The sequence below is a fragment of the Myotis davidii genome, unplaced genomic scaffold (assembly GCF_000327345.1).
Source record: "Myotis davidii unplaced genomic scaffold, ASM32734v1 scaffold184, whole genome shotgun sequence".
Classification (NCBI taxonomy): Eukaryota; Metazoa; Chordata; class Mammalia; order Chiroptera; family Vespertilionidae; genus Myotis; species Myotis davidii.
Genome location: NW_006297021.1, coordinates 6014145 through 6025433, shown reverse-complemented (window position 1 = coordinate 6025433; position 11289 = coordinate 6014145). Strand labels below are relative to the sequence as shown.

The 11289-nt window shown below is 42.4% G+C and overlaps 2 protein-coding genes across 3 annotated transcripts in view; one reads left to right on the top strand and one right to left on the bottom strand.

Moving 5' to 3' along the window:
• CENPU (centromere protein U) overlaps positions 1 to 9799 on the top strand; it is a 20767-nt gene extending 10968 nt beyond the window's left edge. The window contains exons 7-13 of the mRNA XM_015569767.1: positions 741 to 807; positions 2889 to 2997; positions 4756 to 4834; positions 5033 to 5080; positions 6080 to 6141; positions 7108 to 7264; positions 9306 to 9799. Coding sequence (XP_015425253.1) covers positions 741 to 807; positions 2889 to 2997; positions 4756 to 4834; positions 5033 to 5080; positions 6080 to 6141; positions 7108 to 7264; positions 9306 to 9419 — 636 coding nt within the window. The 3' untranslated portion in view covers positions 9420 to 9799. The remainder of the gene's footprint in view (positions 1 to 740; positions 808 to 2888; positions 2998 to 4755; positions 4835 to 5032; positions 5081 to 6079; positions 6142 to 7107; positions 7265 to 9305) is intronic.
• PRIMPOL (primase and DNA directed polymerase) overlaps positions 9729 to 11289 on the bottom strand; it is a 40638-nt gene continuing 39077 nt past the window's right edge. For both annotated transcript variants that reach the window (XM_015569766.1, XM_015569765.1), the window contains one exon: positions 9729 to 10120. In XM_015569766.1, the coding sequence (XP_015425252.1) occupies positions 9869 to 10120 (252 nt within the window). In that variant the 3' untranslated portion in view covers positions 9729 to 9868. The remainder of the gene's footprint in view (positions 10121 to 11289) is intronic.

Sequence of the window (11289 nt, the reverse complement as noted above, 5' to 3'; positions counted from 1 at the left end):
GGGCTTCTTCCTGCTTTCCCTTTCACCTCCCTGCATTGTGCCTACATATGCAAATTAACCGCCATCTTGTTGGCAGTTAATTGCCCATCTTAGTTGGCAGTTAATTTGCATATAGCCCTGATTAGCCAATGAAAAGGGTAGCGTCGTACGCCAATTACCATTTTTCTCTTTTATTAGTGTAGATTTTTATTTTAGAGTATTTGTAAGGTATGGAAAGAAAGATAAAATATCGGACAATTCTATAACCCATATTTGGCCTTTAGTTTTTTTACTAATTTTTTTCTCATTCTAAATAGGACCAACTGCTTTCAGAGTTGTTTATGGCAAGAGCCGTTACTCCATCGTAACCTGAAAGCAGCTGATTCCACACGTTATCTTAAATAATAAAAGTTCAACTTCCTCCAAGGCAACCGTTGTTAAGTACCCGCTGGAAGGTTGTTTGGGGGTTGGGGGAACAGTTTAATTTCTTTCAGTGTTTCCTTATATCAATTTAGATAATTTGTAGAATTCACTAATATTAACTTAGAAATAAATAAGAATTATGGCTATAATAGTAACTGACAGTGTCTGATAATACTGTCTTAATCCTTTTAAGAAAAAGAAAACAGCATTTGTGAACTTGCTTCCCAGCAATTGTCATGAGCTTGGCTCAAATCTTATACTCACCCCTCCCCGCCCCCCCCCCAAAAAAAAGAAGATGAAAAACTTAAGTAAAATTCTTTGCCGTATTATTTTTATAGAAAACTCAGAAAAAGAAGACGTTTCGTGGCAAAAGAAAGAAATCAAGAAACGAAGCCATGGACTCAGGTACAGAAGAGTGGGTTATGTTTGACAGCTACTCAATGATTCCATTTAAAAATCCTAAGTTCCTTATAGTAGGTAAAAACGTGACTTTGGAGTAACTTTTTTCCTCAGCCTCTATCATGAAAATTTTCAACAAACAGTAAAGGTGAAATATTTTACAATATATATTTATATACTCAGCACCTAGATTTTTCTATTAAAATGTATTCTCTTTGTCAGCTATCCATTAATCCATTTTAATTTTTCATCAAATAGAATATACTCATTTCAGACATAATTTAGCATGTGATTTTTTTCTATAAGACTTCCTTCATTTAGCATAACTGTTCTCAGACTCATCCATTTATTTTGCATCATTTTTATTCACCCAAAAAGCTTATTGAAAAATGTTTCATAGGAAAATAAGGCATTTTCTATTTACTTCAGTTTTTTTTAAAGGAAAAGTTATATATTTTTGTTATAAAAATGATTATTTTAGAAAATTTATAATATATAAGGAAAATAAAATCATCTAATTCCATCACCCCAAAATAACTACCATGTTTTTTTGTCTGTATTTTTTTAATACTTTTATTAAGCTTTCTCATCTGAAATGGGATCATATTCTCAAAATATTTCACTATATCCTAAGTATTCTACAATGCCATTTTAGAAGATATTTTGTTCAAGAATATGCTGTAGTTTTGTTAGAGATTGACATCTATACTAATAAAAGGGTAATATGCTAATTAGATCAGGACACCTTCCGGGAGACCTTCTGGACATCCTTCTGGACAAAGCCGTGGTGGCAGGGTAGAGGCTGTTAGGGGTGATCAGGCCAGGAGGGGAGGGTAGTTGGGGGTGATCAGGTCGGTGGTGGGGAGAGAGCAGTTGGGGCAAGCAGGCCAGCAGGAGGGGCCAGTTGGGGGTGAGCAGGCTGGCAGGCAGAGTGGTTAGGGGCAATCAGGCAGGCAGGTAGGTGAGCAGTTAGGAGCCAGCGGTCCCAGATTGCGAGAGGGGTGTCTGACTGCCGGTTTGGGATCGGGCCTAAACGGGCAGTCAGACATCCCCGAAAGGTCTCAGATTGGAGAGGGCTGAGGGACACCACCTCCCCACCCCCCACCCCCGCATGAATTTCATGCACTGGGCCACTAGTCCTATATAATAAAAGCATAATATGCAAATCGGCCGAATGGCTGAACAGCAGAACGACCATCTGAATGACCATGTTATGACACCCGCTGGTGCCAGGCCAGCCAAGGCGGGTGCGATGTGATCGGTCGGGGGCCTGCCACTAACTGGCAGACTACGGCGGGTGGGTGGGGCCTCCCTCTGTGAGGGAAGCCCGCGTGGCAGCCAGAGGGAAGCCTGGGTCCTGGGGACCAGAGTGAAGCCGGTGCCAGCAGCTGGGGAAAGGAAGGCCTACTCTCGCACGAATTTCATGCATCGGGCCTCTAGTGTATATGTAACTACAAGTGTCTAATCGGTACACTGAGCATCTGTTTGATATCTAGAGGTGGCCTATTAAGTAGAGTAAAAAAGAAAGTATGGCTACAGAGAAGAGCTCTGGACCAGTGGTGCTAGACGATTAAATAAAGGCCCAGCAAAGTGATGGACAGGCAGCGGTGCTTCGGGCTGCTTTATCGGAAGTGAATATGGGAACCACTGAGACAGCAGTTAGGGCAGCAGTTCTCAACCTGGGGCCGCGACCCTTTTGGGGGTGGAATGACCCTTTCACAGGGGTCGCCTAAGACCATCGGAAAACATGTATAATTACATATTGTTTTTGTGATTAATCACTATGCTTTAATTATGTTCAATTTGTAACAATGAAATTGGGGGTCCCCACAACATGAGGAACTGTATTAAATAAAGGGTCGCGGCATTAGGAAGGTTGAGAACCACTGAGTTAGGGTGACGGTATAGACGGGGCTTTGGGACCTGCGCTGGGGCAGGAGCAGTGAGTATGTCTCCTCCGTATGCTGCTTCAACTACCACTAGTGAGCAGTTGGTGGGATGATTTTTGTTGTAGGCTTGCAGAGCCCTGGACTAGAGCCAAAGTATTGATAACCCACATATGACATTGGTTTATCTTAATGTTCTAGGTATGCCTGACTGTGCACATATTTGGTGTCTACAAGGAAAGCAAAGCAGTGACATCATGGACTTAGATGTTGTTTTGTCAGCATTTGAGGAAACCCTCCCTGAGTATAAGTAAGTGTTGATGGGATGTATGTACCCGATTTCCCCTGAAACGCCACTTTTGCTTATCCCACAGCTTTTGATATGTAGTATTTTCATTATTAGTTTTACAGATTTTTACACTTCCATGATAATTTTTCTTTAACCCTGTAAATTATTTAGTAGTATGTTTATATCCAAATATGTGACTTTTTAGTTTATATTTTTGTATTAACCTTCTATTTTATTTCAAATATGTTGTCAAATCTCATGAACTGATGATACCCATCTTTTTAAATAGTGAGGCTTTCTTTCTTTTTTTTTTTTGTTTGTTTGTTTTGTTAATCTTCACCTGAGGATATTTTCCCATTGATCTTTAGAGAGAGTGGGAGAGAGGGAGAGAGACACAGAGAGAAACATCAATGTGAAAGAGACACATGGATTGGTTGCTTCCTGCACACACCCCGACCAGAGCCGGGGAACAAGCCTGAAACCGAGGTACGTGCCCTTGACCGGAATCAAACCCAGGACCCTTCAGCCTGCCAGCTGACGCTCTATCCACTGAACCAAACTGGCTATGGCTGTGTCAAGATATTTTTAAATTTCCCCTGATATTTCTTTTTCCCATTAATTGTTCAAGACTGTGTTGTTTAATTTCCATATATTTTTAAATATTCCTTTTGCTAATGATTTCTAGTTTTATTCCATTGTGGTCTGAAAAAGTACTTGGTATGATTTTCATCTTGTTAAACTGGTGGCTTATTTTGTCTCCTCACATGTGGGATGTCATGGGCATGTTCTGTGCGCTGCAGAAGGACGTGTGTTCTGCCGCTTTGGGTGGAGTGTTGGTAAAGGTTTCTTAGTTCCCGTCGGGTCAGTGTTCAAGTCCTCTGGCTACTGTGTGGTTATGTCATTATTGAAAGTGTTTCCGTGGGCTGCTCCTGCACTTGCCTGGCAGGCTGCAGCTCTTTAAGTGGTTTTGGGAACGCACATAAAGGCTTTGGGGCCTGATACAGCTGCTAAGTTGGTTTCCCTGTGGGGAATGAGGTCTGAGGCTTCCTCTTTCACTGTCTTGCTGATGCCACTAGAAATACTAGTTAACACGCATTTCATGAGGACTTTGACACAAAGGTCTGTACTGAAAGGTGCAGCCTGCTCTTGTGCACTCGTCGCTTCTGAAGCATCACGAGGGCACTGGACAGTGTCCTGTGTGCCCAGGCCGAGCAGGGGCCCAGCCGCAGCCTGGCCGTGTCTGCTGCTGACTCGGTCCCTGTGCGTCTGCCACTCGCCATGAGGAAGCCAGGCTGGGAGACTGTGCTCTTCTCTCTCGTCCCAGGTCCTGAGTCAGTGTCTTTTTCAGGGTCCGCTTTATAGTTTTCCAAGAATTGGACAGCTGGCTTTTGGCTCCTTACTTGTTGGTCAGTCCAGACACGTTACACAAGTACTCCTCCAGCTGTTAGCAGGCAGGAGGTAGGGGCTGAAGTCTGCTGGTCATTGATCGGGGGCAGGAAGACCACATGTCCACATCACATGGCATCACCTGCAGATATGGCCAGGGTCAGGATGTGCAGCTGACCGCATACCTGAGGGTTTAGGGAAAAGTGTTTCCTGTTCTTTTTCTTTTGTTGAGACATTTCCAGTATTTTTAAGCCTGAGAAGGACTGATCATGCCGTCCTAGATATTCAGAATGCTCTATGGGAAATTGTGTTGATGTGATAAGCAAAGGAAACATACTCTTTCACAATCCTTTGATACCTAGTTTGATCCTTTTTTAAAAAATTCTGTTACAGACAAAACATAGAATCTAAAATTTGCCAGGAAGCAGTCGGCAAATTCCATTCTAATATGAAAGAAGAACTCATCAGAATGGTAAGTTCACTGACACACATTTTCTGGTCTAAATCTTTTTTACTCGTCCCGAGGCAGCGTGCAGATATCGTGGAAGGACTGCATGTGCTGGCAGTGTGGGAATTAGCAGTATTTCACATGTGTTCAAATAAATGTGATTATATTATAAACTAACATTTAACTTTGGAAAATGTCATGCGGATATTTTGTTTCGTGTAGCTTGCGGAAGTCCAGATGTTGAAAACTCTGAGGAGGAGGAATGCTAAGGTAAATCGCTTGTGATTAGAAGCTCATGTCGCCGAGTAGAGACTTGCCGGGGTTTTACGCCCTTCCGTTTGTGTAAGGTGCTTATCTTCTTAGTCAGGCTTTTCTCTGGCTGGTCTTGTGGTTGAGAACTGTGAGTGCACGCTAAGGAAGGGAAATGGCTATGAAGCCCTAAATGGGTAAGGCCTGAGTAATGCATGTTTATCACTTTCGTGGATGTAGACAGGCAAAGCCTTTAGAGTAAAGAGCTGTCCCACGTCCCAGGTGACGGACAGCCTGGGAGAACACGGGTTGAGGGTGGGGAGAGCTCATTTCCTGTCCTGGCTCGGCCGCTCAAGTGTTGCACTACCTGCAAACTGTCCCCCAGCAGGTGTGCCAGGAGGAAAGCCAGGAGCCTAGGCCCCGTCTGTTTATAGACCCAGTGACCCGAGGTTCTGGCTCTGAACTTGCATGAATTGGGGTGGAAGAGCAGCTGCCCCTCTGCCTTACGGTAGAAATGGGTGGGAAACACGCACCTTTTCCTGCCAGTGACAAGGCTCTGCTCCTGTTTTATCCTGTCGTTTTAATCTCTGGTCACCTCTGCATTGCCTGTACGTGGGGACAGTCTGAATGCCCAGCAGAGGAGTATTACATAGTCACTCCAAGTGCTGGCTACAGGAATAAAATCGATTGTACTGAAATGTCCTAAAAGTGCACCCCGACCCTGCCAACCCGTCCCAATGTTTCCTAGGGTGCCTGGGTAAAACCGAAACTTCTCTGTGTCTCAGTGAAGCTCTGGAGTAAACAGCCCTGCCCTTCTCCCAGAGTTCCCTGCTTCCCTTCAGAGCACATGGTCAGAAGTTGTAGTCACATACTGTTTGTACGTAACGTCTTTCCCGAAAAGTTCCATGGCGGAAAGAATGGGGTCTTGTTTCCCACTTGCTTCCACTGTACCACAGGATACTCGGTGGCACTCACATATTTGTGAAGGTAACTTAACAAAGGGATTTCTGTGTCACTTAGACGATTTCGGATATTGAGAAGAAAAGGCAGCGTTTGGTTGAAGTCCAGGATGAACTGCTTCGGTAAGAGAACGTCGGAGGCCTGAGGAGGGACTGGGACGTGTCCGTGGGCTAGAGAATCGGCTGCTGGGCTGCGTGAACCCAGGTTTGCCTGGAGCTCAGGAGCTGCAGGACCAGAGCAGCGTTTGGCAAAGGAGACTCGGCACTGCTCTCTGCCATCAGAGCTCAGCCTGGGCTGCAGACTCCAGAACCAAACCGCCTGGGTGTGAATCCAGGCTCTGCCACTTACGGCTGCACAACCGTGGGCAGGTTACTTAGCCTCCCGGGGCCTCGCGCCTTCATTTGTAAATGAGCATAAGACCGTCCCCTCACAGAGTTGTGAGAACCGAATGGATAAATACACAGGAAGTGCTGTGTGTTCACGGTTGTTGACGTGACTGTCGCAGCGTGTGCCTTGGTGACACTCGTGCAGATGCATTCCCTAGCTTTGGGAAGTAAGCCGCCGAGAGAAAGCCGTTTCCCCAGGCACAGGGGGCAGTTGCCCCGCCCCTGGGTATTTTTGGACCTTGGAAATGGACAAGATTGTGATAGGGCAAAAAGGCTTTTTGTCCATGCTTTTGCTGTTGCCTGTCTATTCCTGCCTGAGGCTTTTAATCCCATAGTTCCCAAGACCCTAAAAATGAGTTTTAGGCTATATAGGCAGTGGTCACCAACCTCTCGGACCTCACAGACCACCAGTGGTCTCTGGACCACATGTTGGCGACTGCTGATATAGGGCATATTCTTCTGTGGAATTCATTGTGCGTCATATTTCAGAGTTTTAAACAGAAAATCTAGAATCTTTCACGCATCCATAATTTCAGAGCCAAACATGCCTTAAATTATCCAGTCCACCACCCCTGTTTTTTCTAACTTCGCTCAGTATATCTACAACTCAGGCTCATACACTTATGTAGACTGTTACTATTCTATGTCATTTATTTTTAGGGAAACGTTTTGTGTGTGTGTGTGTTTTGTTTTTTGCTTTAGTTTAGAACCACAGCTGAAACAACTACAAACAAAATATGATGAACTTAAGGAGAGAAAATCTTCTCTGAAGGATGCAGCATGCTTCTTATCTAATTTAAAGCAGCTTCATCAAGATTATTCAGATATTCAGGAGAGACAACCAAATGTAAAGGAAACGGTAAGTTCTGTTTACTTTTCACTGTGCTTCAGAAGCTGGCCTTGCATGCGAGTACCAGAAGCTACGAGGACTTGAGAAACATAGATGCAACGTAACAGTCTACTCAAAACCGCTTCGCTCTAAATCCTTGGAAATATGTTTGATCATTGCTGCTTTAGCTATTTAATAAAGGCTAGAGGAGTAGAGAAGGCTCCTGAAACACCTATTTTATAAAGGTACTAGAGGCCTGCCTAGTGCATGAAATTTGTACACAGGTAGAGTCCCTAAGCGGCTGCCAGCTGCAGTGCCGGCCAGGGCCTACCTTTGTTCCACGCCACCCCCTGATGGTCAGCGCACATCATAGCAAGTGGTCAAACTCCTGAGGGGACACTGCATATTAGGCTTTTATATAGAGAGATTTACATTTCAGACAACCAAATCCCATTCAGGGAAGTAACCCGTTTGTACAAATTTCAAATGAACAACTAGGCTTTATTGTAATTATTATCATATAAGACCACCCAGACATGTTTTAAAGACAGGCCTGTTTGTAGGATGTTTTTTTATTTGAAAAACAAATCATTATCCCATAAAATGGTAGGTGTAATATTAGAAGTTGAAAAACATAAAAAGGAAATATAGTAGAAGAAAGTGTGATAGATTGTTTTAATAAATTTTATAGTTGCTTCTGGATTTTTGCTGCAGACTTTGCTACTGTTAGGAGAATCAGCTCATATTAATAGGAATATTTAAGTTTCAGAAAGAAAATTTATATGTATCATGTACATATAGCTTATGACCATATTTTATTCTTCACTTCTAAATGCAATTTTAAGGTTTTAGTTTTAATTCTCATTCGAGGACATATTCATTGATTTTTAGAGGGAAAGGGAGAGAGAAACATCAATCAACTGCCTCCCTTATGTGTCCCAACTGGAGATTGAACCTGCAACCTTTTGGTGTATGGAACAACACTCCAAGCAACTGAGCCACCCAGCCAGGTCCAATTTTAGGTTTTGACACTGGTCTAAAAGTTAATCCTCCTACAATAAGGTTTATTTGTCGGTTAAAGATCTGGAAATAGAACGTTTTTATTTTTTCCTGTGACAGTACCCAACTAGTCTAAAGGTTGTCATATGGATGTGGAGATTTAGCTACTAAACGTGGAGAAATTGAAACTGAGATTGTGACTACCTTGTTTGAATACATTACTCTGTTTCTGTTGTAGCACCTGTCCTTTTTGTTTATAGAGTATAGTTACTTGGGTATATATCTTACCTCTTTTCCTAAACTAAAGCTCTAGTATAAATGTTAGTTCTTCCCCTTCACCCCTCCCTGAGAGCAGGTGCCTCCTGGTAGCTCGAACACCTTAGGTTCTCAAATATGTAACTTAATTCCATTATTATGTGAATGGTATAGTCTGGCAGCTTTTCTGCTCAATTTTCATGTCTCAGAAAATCACATTAAACAATCATAATTATAAAATTCTGTAAGGGGAATTTAGTTCCTCTCCCATAGATACAGTTTACAACATGAAGTTTGGTTTTGTTAATTATTTTAAAATCAAGAGTTGGGGTTTTTTTCTATTTTATTTTGGGTTTGTATTCTAATTTTTTTAATCATTAAGAAATTTGGATTGGCAACTTTTAAGACATTCAATTGCTCTTCCCAGTAAGTAATTTCTCCAGGCGATGGCTTTTTTCCTTCATGAACTTTCACTTTTATGAGCCTGGAGCGCTCATTCCTTCAGTTCTTACAGTGAAAGTAAATCTGCCTTACACAGGACGAGATCTAGCGACTTGTTTCCATAATTCAAAGGCAGTTCTTTGAACAACTGGTCTGGTATGAGGTCAACTCAAGCCTTGCAGAACAGTTCCCTTGAAACCTATTTATCAATTATGTCCTAAGAAAATGGGTTAAAACAAAATGAACAATCCTACCTCAAAAGATGAGTAGTTAATGGCTAGCTCTATTAAAATCAGCATTGACCTGTGTGGAACAAATAGGGTTATAATATAAAAGTTACTAGTATTTGTTCATCTAAATGATTTTCCTTCAACAGTATGACTCATCCAGCCTCCCAGCGCTGTTATTCAAAGAAAGAACTCTCTTAGGAGCTGAAAGCCATCTGCAAAATATCAACCATCAATTGGAGAAACTCCTTGCCCAGAAATGAGACCAGTCTGCTAAAACGTGCCGCCTGGGTACAGATGAGTCCCACGCTCCTGCTGCCTTCCGCAGCTCCTGCTTATCGCTGAAGCAGCACTCGATAGATGTAAGAAAGTAAACGTGTCTATTGTTCAGTCTGGTGTGCGGCCGTGTCACCAGTTTGTACAGTAGCTCGAGAAGACATAATTACCTTACTAGGTTAGTGTCCTGAGTGATAAGTTAACCTATAAATACGCAAAATTAGCTGACGTGCATACAAACTAACTTTGGTTAATCAATAAGAGATTTCTACTGAATTTAAGTACACTGAATCTAATTTTCAATGAAACTGGTTTACTTCAGTAAAAATCAAGAATTGGAATGCAAAATGATAAAACTGATATTAACATTTAACAAGATACTGTAATTTAATCTGTCTTCAGGCAAATTACAACCTGGTTATAAGTGCACAGTTAATTAGCTATTCTGTAATACTTCCACAATTACTTCGTCAGGAATTTCATCCACTCCACCATTATAACTGGGAAGGCTGTTCTCTGCAGCTTCTGCTAATTCAGCATCCTCGGTAGCTTCCAAGAAATAAGTATCATCAGGGCCACTGTCCCAGTCAGGGTCAGAGCACACACCTCCTGACGACGCGCTGGATGATGGCACATGAAGGCTCTGGGTCCCATCGTTCATGGTTTCCTGTGCTGCAAACTCTTCTTCCTTTAGTTCCAAAGAGAAGGACGGGATAGGAGAAAACACTGTATTCATTCAGAATATGTGACAATTTCATGGAGCAACCTGTGTTGGATTAAGGTATAAGACCAGTACAGCAGGCATCCAAGTGAATATGCTACATGGTGGTGTCTCTGATACCGTCACCTTGAGAGTGAACTCTCTCGTTCAAATATTGCTGCCACTGTCGCCAAAACACTCTGGAAATGCCTGCAGTTCCTACGATACATCCTGTTCAAAAAAAGAGGCGGCCTAGAGCAGGGCTAGGTTGGTTTTTTTTAAAAAAGTGGATAGTCCAGCTGAAGGCAAACTGGAAAGCAGATCTGAACAGACTTAAGGAAACAGTTTAGACAATTGTCAAAATGTGACTGGATTGTATATTATATAATTGTATTGTGTCAACATTAAATTTTCTGAATTTAATAAAATGCTCTTATTCTCCAGCTACATGCTTAAATATTAAGAGATGAAGGGTTTGAAGTTTGCAGCCTTCTTTCAAGAGATTTGTTAAAATTGACTGTTAAATCCTAACACCCCACATGATGGTATTTGGAAGTGAGGCATTTGGGACTGGACTACACCATGAGGGTAGAGCCCTCATTATAGGATTAGTGCCCTTAAGAGACCCCCAAGAACCCTCCCTTCTGTTCCGTGGGACGTAGAAACAGGTGCAACATAACAGCTGCATCTCTGACCGGGGAGCTGGCTCCCATCAGGCAGCACCTTGATCTGAGATTTCCCAGCCTCCAAAACTGAGCAGTAATGTCCGCTGTTTAGAAGCCACCTGGTCTGTGGTTATAGAAGCCCCAAATGACAAAGACATAAGTTTAAAACCGAAACCATTTATACAGCAGTGGTAACACTATACCAAGAGGACTTCCATCTGGCATTTTTGAGGGTTGACTAGATAAGCAGACCCACTGAAACCATAAACATGCTCAAAATAATACTCCAGGTCAAACAAGGATGATATTCTTCCTCTTAGAGACAGTTTTTTTATTTTTTAAAAATTAATTTATCAGAGACTCTACCAGCTATTTAGTCCAGCTTCTAGAGACCAAGAATGAGACTTAGCTCATATTGGCTAACCTTTATTCTAACCACAACACTCAAGGACAAGGCTGATAGATGGGTGGTGGGGAAACCAACCAATAAAA